The 15,290-nt window shown below is 31.9% G+C and overlaps 3 protein-coding genes and 1 long non-coding RNA gene across 4 annotated transcripts in view; 2 read left to right on the top strand and 2 right to left on the bottom strand.

Annotated features, from left to right (window-relative positions):
* Positions 1-1,980, bottom strand: part of LOC123692557 (ATP-binding cassette sub-family G member 8) — a 45,371-nt gene extending 43,391 nt beyond the window's left edge. Inside the window, exon 1 of the mRNA XM_045637314.1 lies at positions 1,770-1,980. The gene's annotated coding sequence lies outside the window, so the exon portion shown is untranslated. The remainder of the gene's footprint in view (positions 1-1,769) is intronic.
* Positions 1,981-2,689: 709 nt separating this feature from the next.
* Positions 2,690-8,731, top strand: LOC123692553 (ATP-binding cassette sub-family G member 5). Its single transcript, XM_045637312.1, has 13 exons — positions 2,690-2,824; positions 3,719-3,836; positions 5,494-5,678; positions 5,848-5,910; positions 5,979-6,060; positions 6,263-6,394; positions 6,541-6,681; positions 6,842-7,049; positions 7,142-7,259; positions 7,343-7,436; positions 7,579-7,717; positions 7,897-8,082; positions 8,267-8,731. Exons 1-13 carry the CDS (start codon positions 2,771-2,773, stop codon positions 8,667-8,669), a joined length of 1,923 nt encoding a protein of 640 aa, XP_045493268.1. The 5' UTR covers positions 2,690-2,770; the 3' UTR covers positions 8,670-8,731.
* Positions 4,097-4,848, top strand: LOC123692556. Its single transcript, XR_006751584.1, has 2 exons — positions 4,097-4,397; positions 4,783-4,848. It is a non-coding gene; the product is annotated as an uncharacterized LOC123692556 (long non-coding RNA).
* On the bottom strand, positions 8,729-11,825 carry LOC123692554 (nuclear transcription factor Y subunit B-3). The gene is made up of 6 exons (XM_045637313.1): positions 11,559-11,825; positions 11,346-11,473; positions 10,894-11,106; positions 10,409-10,451; positions 10,134-10,324; positions 8,729-8,973 (listed from the first exon to the last, which is right to left on the bottom strand). Exons 1-5 carry the CDS (start codon positions 11,653-11,655, stop codon positions 10,251-10,253), a joined length of 555 nt encoding a protein of 184 aa, XP_045493269.1. The 5' UTR covers positions 11,656-11,825; the 3' UTR covers positions 8,729-8,973; positions 10,134-10,250.
* Between the last annotated feature and the right edge of the window lie 3,465 nt (positions 11,826-15,290).

Genomic DNA, 15,290 nt, shown 5'->3' with positions numbered 1-15,290 from the left:
ACTTAAAGACAGTCGGGGCGCCGAATTTCGGCGCCGCGACTGACTTGTCTACTGACCCTGTGTAAATCAGCACTTATGTTCAAAAAGAAATGCTAATTTTTCGTTGGATGGATGTATCTTTACAATCTGTTTAATTTCTTTAGATCTAATTCGTTTATAATCTCGATCTAAAAGAGACGCAGTGACAGGTTCTAGTCGAAAATAGCATACAAGCTTTCAGCATCTTAAATCTCATATTTAATAATGATAATAAGTAGAACAGCATATACCTAGGTATATTTGGATGGATATTTTTATATCTCGTTATAGCGCCATAATATTTATGATAATCCATGATAGAAAATATATTCTGTACAATAATAAAAGTAATTTAGGTACCTACTCTGAACCTTAGCACACGATACTGTATTCCTGCCTCTACTGTATTCTAAAATTTATCCTCAAAGAGCTTGCAAAGAACACCATTGGGCATTCCATGCACCCAATAGCTTCCAAGACAGTGACTCATCACATCCTGAGGTCGTTACCGTGTATTGTTTTAGCTTTATAAAGTCATTGTAACTCAGGTCAAAAAACCGGATCCCGTCTATCGCCTATTTCCAAGTGGAAATAGTAGGCGCTTTATGGATAATGGAGTCAATTCAGGATCGTTGAGCAATAGGTATCGTCACGTTTATACTATAAGTAATATGTATTTTATATGTTGTTTGTTATTAACAATTAACTATATACCTAGTCACAATAATTTTGGATTGATATTTATTATGACTAATACGATCGTGTATCGAGAAAAAATATGCTAATACATATCTAGTATCTACATCTGATTCATCGAGAATTCTGTTTTTATTTTTTCAAGGATATGAAAATAGAAAATTTGGAGTAGTTATGCACTTTTAACTATTGTGGCAACTATGGCTTTTTATACAGGTGAAGAAAACTGCAAGGTAGATAGGTATATAAATTTTAATAATACCTTTAGTAATTAGTAATTTCTGAAGTTAGCTAAGCATAGAGGTTAATTGTTAATATTTTATATGAGGTCATAACCTGATTGCGTAGAATATAATCAACATTTTACTAGCGTTCCATGTCCATAATTTCTTATGTATACTTTAGGTATATAAATTTACCGGAAAAGTTTTCAATGGTCATGACTATGTAAATTACCATATTTCAATTAGTTTTTTAGTAATTGCAATTCATTTGTTCGAGGTAGAATGGTGCAATGAATGGCTGTTAATTAGCGGAAATACAATTACTTATTTTAATGTTAATCGTGTAATTGACCTTATGATATATTAGTGTGAAATAGTACCAAATATAATATTTTGATTAACAAAATGATAAACAACGCAACAATTTACTAGTAACTTAGAGGTCGTAGATTGGATTTTAACTGGACTAGAATACTGAATGCCTATGAAATTTTGTTTGAAAAGTTTATTTCTGACTTTAGTCTGATTTGAAGGGATATAGATATAAATTTATTGTAAATTTTTACTAATATTAATATGAAATATATATCATATGTGTTTTAATTTAACCTATGCGTAATATAATTGCATGCTTCTTAATAAACAGCTACAAGCAATGCCTTCAATTACTTACATAAAGTCGCTCGTCATGAACTTTGATAACATAACGGTACCTTGATTATGCTTTCTCAATCAAATTATATGTGAGTTTCATTAAATATTAAATAAAACTGGTCTTAGAAAGAAATTGTATTCTAACACCTACACAAATATAAGGATATGTAACTCACTTCGACCGGCCAACGGGACTACGATCACGGGTACACTCACAAACACTCCTCACTTAAAAGTATGAATTAGAACTACACTTAAGCACCAATGTTTATCATCGATTATAAATTAAATTTACTATAATAAATTTCGTATAGTTCGTTCGTTTTAAGGTTCGTTAGATGTTTGATTATTGTATACCGTGCCGCGACGTACCGACAGACTGTGACCGTGGTTGTATCAGCACTGAGTCAGTGACACTGCGCATGTTCCGTCCCTTTCTATTCTAGTATTTCCCTTCGTACGAGTAAAAGAGATAGCGTACGATGGAATGTGCGAACAGAAGCCTTAATGTGTGGGTGTCTCATCTGCTAAGCAATGTGTACGTAAGGTGGAAAAGAGATGGAAAATTTGTTTAGGATTTGAGATGCACGGTGCGACAACAATGGGTAGTAATGTAGGAAAATTAAGGGGAAAGCTTCGCTGTTTTTCATGAAAAGGTAAAGAAGAAATATTAATACTCTATTGTAAATCGGCAATTAAATGTTATTAATTACATAGTAGTGTTTAGAAACTAGAATATAATATAGTACATACTAACGTCTGACACTTTTAGTTATGGTTAATTGTACGAATGTCTTTAATAAATTAATCCCTTACTGATGATAATTATGATGATGTAATATGTTTCCCATTAGGTATTAATTAATATTATATTAATAACATAACCAAAATTATTCTAAACGTATACAAAAACTAACGGACTTCACCTTAATCAGGTCTTTTTTTTCGGCAAATAAATAAAAAACCTCTTCCATTGTAATACAGCTCAAATATCTCTGGCACTAATTATGAACATTAGAGTAGCAAAGTCAGCAACAGGTCGGTGTGGCAACGTCGCACAACAGAAGTAAAGTTAATGCTATTTTGCGTTAGTGTGCATTTGCTGTGAATCGTAGAGGCTGTGTCGATTATTTATTTCGAAAATATATTAAGTCCAGTGTTAAAACAAGATTTAAACGATGATAGGGAGTGATTATACTTTAGAACTGTGCAATGTGTTCCATTCTGGCCAAGTAAGTACAATAAAGTATGGATAATTCAAACTTAAGTGGGAACTATATTGTGCTAGCGATTTATATTAAAGCCTGCTAGGCATAGACACAGTAAAGCTCCTTGAATTGCCGTTAATTATTTATCATTGTATAAAAATAGTAATTTAGAAAAAAATGATAAATTAGAGAACGGAATTTCACGTTCTTGCTTTCGGGAATTACTCCCGTTGATGTCTTTTACAAGCGCGTACAACGGTATAATTTCGGAGATTATTTTAAAGGACTGTCCGTCCGGCTGTAGAACTTTTTCAAGTTCTTTATTTTCGTTTTGTTATTTTATATTGTATTTTGTTATTTTATAAATAAAATAAAATAAATAAAAATAAAATAATTCAAATTACTACATATTTTAGTTATTTATTATAGCATATAAGAACCTTCTTCGATATATATTAATTCTCATCCATTTTAGTGTTTACTATGAAACATTGATGTAAACAAATGGAATGATAACAAACATATTATTACAATGATTCAAATACGTTAAATACCTATTTCTTTTTAAATCTTGATAAGTTCATACTTAAAAGAAGACGTGTGGCAATCGGGGACTGCCGCGGTAAAGCTATTGCATAGCATGCCCTCAAGCCACACCTCCGAGCCCCTCGGAGTGGGGAGCGTGAGGTTTTTTTCGTTACGGAATTTCTCGATTCGGTCCCCGCGCTCAAGGCCCGCGATAGAAGCTATGCAATAGCTTAAAATCTATAAGCAAAACGCTTGTTTATCCTACTAATATTACAATATTAACCCGAAGTTTTTACCAGGAAGTAAGTTTGCTTCTCAGTCACGCGGAAACTGCTGAATTGCAGTTATGTAACTTATGCTCCAGAACTTTTATTTTACGTTTCTTTAAAGGTGGAACCGGGGAGTTTCTTCCAGCGACTAACGGGAGGTGTAAAGACTGGAATCATTCTAAAAGATGTCTCCTTCATCACACATAGCGGAGAAGTTACCGCTATATTGGGATCAAAAGGTACCTTACTCTGATACTATTAGACTTTTTGCTTGATTCCGATTTATCCTTATAATTATCCCATTACAAGAAATTTGCATCGAAACTACTCCGACTTAGTTAATAGACTAGTGAATAGACGTTTTAATTAAAAAAATATATATTATTATATTATATTTATTTAAATAGAGATCAAATTTAATAAAATTAAGACAAGAGAAATAGGTACATCTGTTTCTCCGATTTATTCTTGACAGTTACGTTAACGTTTACAGTGCGACATAAAAGAGATGAAATTAATTAATTTGGAACTAATTTTTTTTTCATTATCTGGCAACCCTGAATTATCAATGCAGCTGTCAAGTTGAATAAAAATTTGTTGTTTTTTTGGTGAAGTTGAGATAAAATTGTTATTTTAAACAAGAAATTTACTCAAAAAAGGAGAAATCATGAAAAAGGTTAAACGTAGCGGTGTCCGTGATGCCATATATAAAGTTTTCATTCGGTGTTTCTCATAATTTCAAGCTGAAAAACGAGAAAAATATTTGGAAAACGTTTACAGACGTACAGCAGATTATACCGGTGAGATTCCATTTATTTTTGCTCAGTACTACGTAAAATAGAATATTCCATTAGTGACGAGTGTTTAATGTACGTATCTATGGCGATTACTACGTTTTTGAAATTTAATTTGAGGTTATTTGTATGTAAACAAAAACTAGTTTTTATAGTGCGACCAGCACAATTTGAGTCAAGAAGTTATATCCAATCCAACCAGCCTTAAATAGTATAGTGATAACTATTTTCATACAGCTATCTATGAATCCTCACTTGCTACTTACTAGAGTGGACGCAGGGATCCAAAGTGAGTCTTGGCCTCCGACATAAAAAAAAATAGTTTTAAGTTACTAAATAAATATGTTACATGTACTATTTGATTTTATTCATCTTAATTCATTTGTTATAGGGGTTTCTGAAAGCACAGTACGCAGGATAGTGGAGCAAGGGAGTAAAAATGAAGGAGAATATCTACTAAAAATAAATAAAAATATGTAGTTTTCAAATCACCTTGTTTTTTTTACTTGACGGACCCAGAAGGAGCGTAATGTGTTTGAGCCTTAGGTTTGAGCTGAATGTATGTATGTTTGTTTGTTCGTATGTTTGATTCTATGTGAGCCTCTGCAGTCTAAATGGCTTGACCGATTTCTATAAACTAATTCCAAATACATTTAAGTAAAATTTGACCTAGGTAGGTCATTTAAAATACTAATGTATTTTTGTCTTAAATTTACACGATGATGAATGAAACAACTTTAAATCGCGGTATTTATTACTTTTTATTTTTTTGATTTTTATTCTATAGTATCAAGATTGCTTGCGTCGCAGTATCAGTGTTGCTATATGAGCGACGGTGGCGCCCTCATTTTTTGTCATCTCTTTTGTGTCGCACTGTAGTATTGCAATCAATAAAATTATTTTCGCGAGAAATGGTACATAATAGCACCTGATTTAATTTTTGATTAAAATATTTTAAATACCTGTAAATAATGAACTCTGAAATCAACTTAATAAATTGCAACTTACATCAACATCATTTGCCTTCTTCTTTTCTAACGCTTGTTCTAGAAAATCTTTATATTATTCTTGCTTTCTAAATAAGAGCACCAATATTTCACAGGTAGCGGTAAACGCGCTCTTCTCGACGTCATTAGTCGCCGGGTACCTTCAAAAGGCCACATTCTCTTGGAAGGAGTGCCTTTGGAAGAAGACCACTTCAGGAATTCATGTGCCGTGGTGAAACACTCCACGAAATTACTTCCTGGGCTGACGGTACAACAGACGTTGTCGCTGTCGTTAACTAAGGTAGATTATTAAATTAATTTAAATAATTCTTGTGTATTTTTATTATACTTAGGTACGCATATTACCCACTGTCTATTTGTACAGGATATAAAAGTTTTCTGAACCAAAAATACTAAAGTACCTTCATGTAACTGAATTTTAAACATTATACCTAAAACCACTATTTCAGATTTCAGGATATCTCAAATCTTCAAAGGTGAAACAAGTGATGGCAGATTTAACGTTGTCTCAGGTAAATATCACTTTTTTTATTTCAGTACATATAGGAAATATACCTTATTGATTTTAATATTTCAATAGGTGGCTAATAAATGCGTGACAAGTTTGACAAAGAGCGAATACAGAAGACTCGTGATAGGAGTACAGTTAATACGAGACCCAAGTAAGTTTGAAATTGAATATGTAAGAAAAACACATGAAATAATTAACGGAAAAAAGACGTAAATACTTTCAAATACGGAAATACCAAACAGATTCATCATCGAATGTCATCAGATTTATTAGCTGATCGTGATCATTGCCTTCACTACAATTAGAAGATTGATATAACCCACTTAAAACATTGGTTATTACCTAATTTACAGTTATTCTGTTGCTGGATGAACCGACATGGGACTTGGATCCATTGAACACCTATTTGGTGATATCAATACTGTCAAACGTAGCGAAAAAATATGGCACAGCAATCATTCTCACTATGGAAAAGCCACGATCAGGTAAATAGTTCACAAAATCACTTCCTCTATCTATTATCTCGATCTTTTCTTGAATCTTGATGTTTCATTTCATTGATTTGTAATAACAAAGTTATTTCATCGACATATTTTTATGGCTAAAACATTTTTAAACACCTTTTTTTTAGATGTCTTCCCCTTCCTTGATCGTGTTGTCTACTTGTGTCTGGGAGACGTGGTGTATGCAGGACCGACACGAAACCTTTTGGATTACTTTGGAAGTATCGGTTTTCCTTGCCCACAACTGGAGAATCCACTGATGTATTATTGTAAGTGATACTACGTGACTAAACTTGAAGCTTTGCAAGAAAGAGTAACCAATATAATATCTTTTGAACTGACAAATACTTTAGTTGGCCAAAGGAATGCGTCATTTCCATGAATTTCATATTTTATGCATTTTATATGACTGTTATCCATTTTTTCCAGTATGTCTATCAACAGTAGACAGACGGTCGCGAGAACGTTTCATAGAATCAAATCATCAAATAGCAGCATTAGTCGAAAAGTTCAAAATAGAAGGACAAAGTATCATGCAGGGCAACCCCACGGAACACAGTCGAATAATTAATCCGAACAAAATACAAATGAATTATGGTAAACCTGGCGGATTAAAAGTCATTTGTATGTTATACTTGTAAGTATTGCCATTAATATCTTATGGTATATTTATCCATTCTAAATATTAGACAATAGACACCCTTACATATAAAATTCATTTTTTTGCAGACGAATTCTTCTATCGATATTCAACTTCAAAAGCAATGGTATAAAACAAATGTCTATGAGGCTTCTATCATTACCATTTTACTTCTTCATTTTGTGGATATTTTATAATGAAGCAAAGGTAAAAACAAATCTGTTTTCCTTAATAAGTATTGTGTTTGAAGTAAGCAATATTATTTATTTTAATCGCCTTCTTTCTTATAGGATTATCAAAGGGCTTTTATAACAAAAAGCGGCCTCATATTTAACGCGATGATAGGAACATATTTCATCAGTATTATGAACACAATTTGTCTCTGTAAGTATCCTTTTTTCTTGGCGAACTTTACAATCATTGTTTCAATTTTCATTGAACTGATAAAGTGAGGATATTATTATGAAATAACAAAGTGATTGTACATTAGTACTATATTAAAATTTAAAGCTTTGTATTCTTTCAGACGGTCCATACAGAACTCGGTACTATCAAGAATCGCAGGAAGGTCTATACAGTGGTGCTAGTCTTCTATTAGCGTGGAATATGGTGTCATTGCCATTTTCATTCCTGACTTCATTTGCATCAGCGGCTATCATTTATCCGTAAGTATATCCTTATAATTTTTTTTTAAGTTTTAATATTTATCATTGAATTCGTAATTTGTGAATCTGATGTAGCTCATCATCTTTATGGTAAGTATTCCATTTGAAAATTCTTGAATCATTAGCACAATTCAAATAAAACGGTCACAAAAATCTGAAATTTCTGTTTGTCATTTCAGAATTTTAGGAGACATCACAGAAAGCATGGACTATGTGTACTTCGCTTTAGTGTTATGGTCATGCTACATCTACGCTGAGCAGCAGTCCTTGGCTATCATGATGTTCGTCAAAAACGGCTTAATTGCCGCCATAGTGAACATTTACATCACATGCATATATGTTATGCTAGCTAGCGGTGTCTTAAGGTAACTAAAAATTGAGCGAAGATTAGGTATATGTAAAAAATATATGAGCCAACTGTCGGTTTACCTACTTAAGTAATAAAAAGTAAATCATTTTCTGTTCAAAAACTACCTACCATTAAAATGATACATATTTTTGTATTGATTACTTCACATTATTTTAGTTTTATAAAAATTTATATTTCAGATCCTACAAAGGCTACGAAGATTGGCTGTTCTATCTAACATACATTACTCACACGAGATACGCCTCCATATTCCTCCACCGAAACATTTTCAAGCAGCCGACGTTCAACATTTTGCCCTACAGCGACGAAGAAAATTGCACATCCATCACTAGCCTGATCCAAACCTCCGCAAATCTTAACACAAATTCAAACGCAAACTGTAGATACGCGAGCGGCAAAGCATTTTTGACAGAACGTTTTACCGCCAAAAATTTCGCGGGTGACATTTATTTGACAGGAGACTTCAACCCAGATTTTAATTTGGGCGTATCGTTTGCTTTCTCTGTGGGCATCATGGTTTTTAACAAATTTTTATATTTAATACCTTTACCGGGCTATATCGCTGATAAATTTAGGGAATAGTTTGTATTTATGTTTAATTTACTTTAGAGTGTAGTGTGTAATAAAAATTCACATAAAAATCATGTCCAAATTTTAATTATTATTTATTATAAATAGGTACCTACAAAATAACTTTTCTCTTGGGTTATACCAAATATTGTGCATTGGCACAATTTATAAATACATTTCAAAACATTTTTGAGGGTATGTGACATTAAAAGTATAATGATCACATCTATATGAAACAACAAAATAGGGCCATGATGTGAATGTAAACTAGGTCATAACAGATACAAAATATCATATTCTAAATCCTTATATTTAACCTTTTGACCGCCAGAGCAAAAACGCATCGCCGTGCCCTCCACGCCAAGCCACAAATTCAATGAGATAACCTTGAAAATAGTAGGGAGTCCAAAATGTTATCGATAAACATAATAATTCACGTCTGAATATTTGAATAAACAGCTTATAACACAAAAATAATATTTATTTAACCTCATCTCCTACTGTAAAAACTTAAGACCACATTTATAGCAACTATCAACAAAAAAAATCAACCTTTTGAGATACAAAAATACATATAAAATTGCAGCAAGTTACAGCACTATTCTCTATCAGTTACGCCCCATTGGCATGTATACATGCCAATGGCGCGGGCAACCATCCTTTTTTTTATAATCTCTCGCTTCTGATTAGGGATGTGTAGCTGTATATTATTATAACTTATCGAGTTTATTTATTAAGTTTATATGAACTATAGGTATTACTGTGGAGTGTTTATTTGTAAATATCAAAACAACTATTACCTTTAAATAAAGGGAATTGCATTAAAACTACATATTTATTTTCCAATCATTTAGTTTAATACTTGAGTTATTACAAATACTAATTATATGTAGGTACCTATTTAGGTCGATTACCATATTTTGATATGACATAGCGACAATTTGTATCATAAGAATATTCTAATAAAGGCACTGATTAGACTTATTAGGTAATAAATTTTGAAAACTGCTAAATAGGTAAGTACCTACAGATTTTTAGAGATATTTATACATTTTGGACCTAAGCGAATTTTTATCATTACATGGACAATAAATATTATGCTAGAACGCATACATTGTGTTTGTGACGATAAAATAAAAAATAAATGAAGTTACTTGAATATTACACTACATCACTAGTAGGCACGTATACATGTCATTGGCGCGAGAGAACGTGCTTTTTTAGCCATTAATTAAGTTATTTTTTGTCATCAAATATTTGAATAACTACTTGGCAATTTTGTTTACTGTGTACAATTATGTAATAACTGGGGATTCAGTTCATAAACTGTATAAATAAAACACGTAAAAGTAAAGGTTTAATATGTTTATTTTGTATTTATCTATGATCTGTTTCTTGGCATGTATAGGTGTCGTTGGCGCACAGGGCACGATTGCGCATGACATCTATAGATGTCATTGGCGTTCAAAAGGTTAAAACAATACTTATGTGAATATCTTATGTATAAAAAAGACAATTTGAAACAAATTTTAATTTTGTAAATTTTCAATAATCCAATTTAAAAATCCACGTAAAATTATATATCCCAAAAATTTAGGGATAACCATAAATAACTGTCTCAGTTTGTGTCTCACTGTCATTTTCAGTTGGCAGTGCTAACCCATCACCTGAAAACACATTATACATTAATTTATTATTAGAATTAAATTAATTATCACAATATGTAAGAAGTATTAATAAAATTAACTTACTTCCATATAATACAATAGTTTTATTTAGTTTGTTAATTGTGACCTGAAATAAAATAATATAAACACTTTAATTTCATTCATCATATTCCAAATCAAATCAATACAAAAAGAAAGGAGCAGAAAAAGAGATTGCATATGTAATTTAAACAAGAAGTAATTTATTTAAATTAGATGCAAGAGTGAAGCAAAATAAACTAATCAGTAATTTGACTATATATTTTTAACACAAAGTTTAAGTTGCTAAAATGTTTAAGTTTGAAAAAAAGTCAATGACATTCTTATTCTTAACAGGATTGCATAATTCATTATCTATATTCAATATCATGTAAATATAATTGGAACTTACACTATTATAAATGCAAGAGTAAAATAAATACAATACACACACGGCAAACGAATTAGATAAAACAAAATAAAAATATAATTAAATATTCTGCAAATATACCACCATTTAATAGATTATAGACTAATAACAAAATACTTACTGGTGACAAAACTATTTCTCTGTATTTTTTGAGATAAACTTTCAAGGGTTCCACATAGTTATCAAAGCCCAGAGCATTCATAGCAAACAAGATGTCTTCTCCGTTAATTGTTTTACGTTTTTCCATTTTGCAGCGGTCACTTGCCTCGCTTGTTATAAATGACACAAATTCAGAAATGCACTCTTGAATGCACTCCCTTGCATCTTTTGCTATCTAAAATTAGAATATTTGTATCTTTTATTATTGAATAGTCTGTGCAAAATTTCATCAAAATCGGTTGAGAGGTTTAAGCGGGAAAGCGTAACAGACAGACAGACAGAGTTACTTTCGCATTTATAATATTAGTAGGGATTACCTTTACTAACAGCGATTATTTTATTGTCAGCGATTTAGGACATAAATGATTCTCATATTATGTTATATAGACATTAAATTCATTAAATTAACCATACCTTTCCTTTTTCTGGAATTGCCCTTTTCATTATTTTAGCTATGTTAGCTATTGGCAAGAAACGGTCTTGTTCCCGCAAAGGAGTATTCTTATAGCCGCTGTTTGAATCTGAATTATTCCCATCTTGGTCTGAAAGTTCGCTCAGCATAGTAAATATTTACAGAATTTTTTTTTTCTATGTTCTTTACGTACTAATATTATATTATTAGCTTACCTAGGCAGTCGTCTGATTTAACAACATACGTCTCTTCGTCAACAAGGAATCCATTATCGAGCCTTACTAGGTCCCCGCCAAGTTCTTCGCCTTCCATTTTTCATAGATTTTTGCGCAAATTGTTTACAGATTATATGTTCGTTATATATAGAAGTATTAGATAAATGATTTTCTTCAGGAATAAAGTATGAAATACCTAAAATTGGATAAACAAATCGAACATTCGACAACAATATTAAGTCAATATTGACTAAAATCATAGACTAAATTATTGACTTTTGACTTTTGACACTTATTTGACAGATAGATTTTGTCTATGATAGCATTTTGCAATAAATCAGACAATAAATAAAAATATCTTTATTCAGCATTGAGATAATATTAATATGGAGACGATACCGCCTACATCACTTATGTTCCACTCAACATACGTCATGTGGCGTAACTGCACTCAGTCGCTTGCTCGCTCATTGGCGCGAACGTCACGCTCATTTTTTATTTGTTTTAAAGTGAAACGCATCAAATATGCCTACGTGTGTGTTACGATATTGCACAAATAATACAAAGAATACGGAAAAGTGCAAAGGAATAACTTTTCATCAGTTTAGTAACTAGATAATAATTTTTAAACTTAGTTAGAGAAAAAATTTTGGCGGGCGACATTTTGTCATAGATTAAAAATTTAAGATATGACATTGGGCATGAAATTTAATAAGTGTTGTTAGTAATAATTGCTGGCGTATATTTTTATAGTATAAAATAATAATTTTACATATTTAGAAAAGCATAGACTGGTTGTTAATTGAAAACAGGTGAAATCATGAAATATGAAAATCAATTACTCAATCACCAATTTTTTTTTGTTAATTGATTTTAATCAAGTTTTTAATTGATATTGTATAAGCTACTGACTTGAACGTATAATTGAATTATTATTTATTTATCTGCACTAATATTATAAAGAGGAAAACTTTGTTTGTTTGTTTGATTGTAATTAATAGGCTCTTAAACTACTGGACCGATTTTGATGAAAGGAGAATGCCCATTTTTGGTACTAGTTTTTCTCATGCATCAAGACAACAATACTATTAAAAAAAATCTCGGCAATTTAGAGGCCTTCTTACCATCGGAAAATATATTTTGAACAGGGAATGTTTTGTAAAATCTAATAAGACATGTAATTGTTTAGATCCGTTATTATAGATTTAGTGTCCATTACCGGTTACCACGGTAACCAAGCGGTAACTTATTACATTTACTATGGTAAATAGCTAAATGTATTAATATCGATTATTGTTTTCATTGAATTACAAAAAAAATCAATTAACATAAAATCACTCTTTAAGGTATTGTTTATACACTGTAGGTTGTTTTAACAAAGATAGTGAAGTAAAATAATATAAATATGTATATATAAAAAAAAAAATATTATTATGACATAGCTTGGTAGGTAACCAGTTATTTCTTATTTGTTTCTTTCTTCGAATATGTAGTGAAAAAATGATTCAAACAACAACAACAACATGTAAACCGAATAAAAACTCAATTGGCATTTTTTAAGTATATATTTAGGTTTTCTTGAAATCCGTCCCGGAAGATTTCTGGTGCCTACCTACACTAGCCGATGAACAGATAGACTTTGTCTGAAAGCATAAGCTCTACGCATAGATTAAAATATATGTTAATCGAAAAATAACCTTTGGACGATAAAATGTTACCTAAATCACACATAAACCTAACTAAATCGGGGTTATTTAAGTTTTGAGGTTATTTCACATTTTTCTCAATATCTTGAAAACCCCTGTTTTTATCACAAAAAAATCAATTGGTAAAAATCTTTTGAATATCGAAGAACCCTCCAAAACCACTCTGGCATTGACGCAACACTGTACTGTGGTCCATACTTTCATGGGCATTCTTCTTTGGCACAGACAATCTTAAGACCCTGAGAAAGAACATAGGCTACTTTTTATTGCGAAATATGTGCCACGGGCGAAGCCGGGGCGGACCGCTAGTTCAGAGATAAGTAATTAATATTATTTTTTCTATTCAAGGTTTCCATGTCTGTGCCGTGAAGAAAGGGAAAAATTATTTTTTTTCTAAAAAAGGCTCAATTTGTAAGGAATAAAACTTCCCATAGCCCTGACTGAACCTAAAACGTCACTATTTACATCATCCTATATTATATGCCAGATATTGTTAGCCCCGCGTAGTAAAGTCAGTTTATACCTAAAATAAATATTAAGTAAGTACAAAGAAAATTTCAAGTCAACGTGCATGAAAGGAGTGGCACCCAATAAAATAGACAGAATAAAACAAAGTGTCGCCTCTATATAGCGGTGAGTCAGTGACATCGCATAATCTATGACTGTCTAGCCGTCATTCGCGCGCCCCGCGCCGCCGCGCTTGGCGCACAGATTTTGTTCGTGGTGTCTGCTCCATATTAATATTATCTCAATGTTATTCAGTACAAAAATAAAATACAGTGTGTTTCGCAATGGGCGTAAAATGGATTAAATGACGCAAAAAAACTCCCAATCGGGAGCGTTCTTGTCCCCAACTTGTCCCTTTCTAATGAGGTGACCATGGCTTGTCAAAATATGGGACTTTAAATTGCTTAAAAAGCGAGAGAATAAATGTACTGTGCATATTATATTGATGATACGCTACTTAATTTTATGTATAATTTCCATAAACAGCTGAATAATACAGATTTTCACGTATTAGCCTTATTTCTTACGTGTTAGGGTTTCGCTTGTAAATCTTTAATTCAAAAAAAAATACCGATACATACTTTATTAATTCGTGAGATAGTTCAAAGACAAACAAAATTCATGGTCATCCTATCTACTCTTTCAACAAACATCAATGATTGGTTGGCAAATAGTCTGAATATCTTCTTGCCATGAAGAAAGAAAAAAGACGTATGGCACTCGGGGACTGCCGCGGCCGCGGTAAAGCTATTGTTTAGCATGCCTTCAGGCCACACCTCCGAGCTCGTCGGAGTGGGAAGCGTGATGTTTTTTCGTTACGGAATTTCTCGATTCGGTCCCCGCGCTCAAGGCCCGCGTTAGAAGCTATGCAATATCTTAAAAAAAATATAGGTATTAGTTTTCCAATTACAGCACTAGAGCGCATTATGCGGCATAATGCTTAACGTTGAATGTTTCAACTTTCAACGACAGCAACGCTTCGCATAATCGAGCACTCTTAGGCCCCGTTTCCACCTGCAAGTAAACTCGCGGAAGTCTTGCATGAGTTACTTGCAATGTCGTTTACATATCCTGCAATTTATTGCTGCAATAAATGTCGTGCGAGAAGCTCGCGGATCATACTATCGCAACTTATCGCGGAGGTGTTTATACACGATCTTGCGAGTGACGGGATAGGAATTACTGTCACAATTTTTCTATTCTATTTTGTGAAATAAATCGTATACTATAATTTATAATGTAAAATGATTATTAGTTCATTAGATCATTTTACTATTTAATGTAAAATGATCTAATGAACTAATGTAAATAATATATTGTTTAAATATGTAATAACTTAGTTAAATTATAAAATTAGATAAGCATAATATAAATATATTGTATTGTCTTGTTGTGTATATAGTATTGCCAATTTGTTGGTGAATTGTGCGTACATGAAATTTATTATATATAAAAACTTTGTAACCACAATTCAACAAATAAATTTTCATTTCATTTCATTTTCAAAAAATAATCACAT

The sequence above is a fragment of the Colias croceus genome, chromosome 6 (assembly GCF_905220415.1).
Source record: "Colias croceus chromosome 6, ilColCroc2.1".
NCBI lineage: Eukaryota > Metazoa > Arthropoda > Insecta > Lepidoptera > Pieridae > Colias > Colias croceus.
The sequence above is the reverse complement of the archived record's forward strand: the minus strand, read 5'-3'. Positions and strand labels throughout refer to the sequence as shown.

Bases quoted from the DNA above. Each gene is read 5' to 3' on its own strand.
- LOC123692553 (XM_045637312.1), top strand. From the start codon at position 2,771: ATGATAGGGAGTGATTATACTTTAGAACTGTGCAATGTGTTCCATTCT. The intron at 6,395-6,540 runs GTAAATAGTTCA...CCTTTTTTTTAG, and splicing joins TATGGAAAAGCCACGATCAG to ATGTCTTCCCCTTCCTTGAT. The intron at 7,260-7,342 runs GTAAAAACAAAT...TCTTTCTTATAG, and splicing joins TATTTTATAATGAAGCAAAG to GATTATCAAAGGGCTTTTAT.
- LOC123692554 (XM_045637313.1), bottom strand. From the start codon at position 11,655: ATGGAAGGCGAAGAACTTGGCGGGGACCTAGTAAGGCTCGATAATGGA. The intron at 11,474-11,558 runs GTAAGCTAATAA...GCGAACTTTCAG, and splicing joins TAAATCAGACGACTGCCTAG to ACCAAGATGGGAATAATTCA. The intron at 11,107-11,345 runs GTATGGTTAATT...TTCTAATTTTAG, and splicing joins CAATTCCAGAAAAAGGAAAG to ATAGCAAAAGATGCAAGGGA.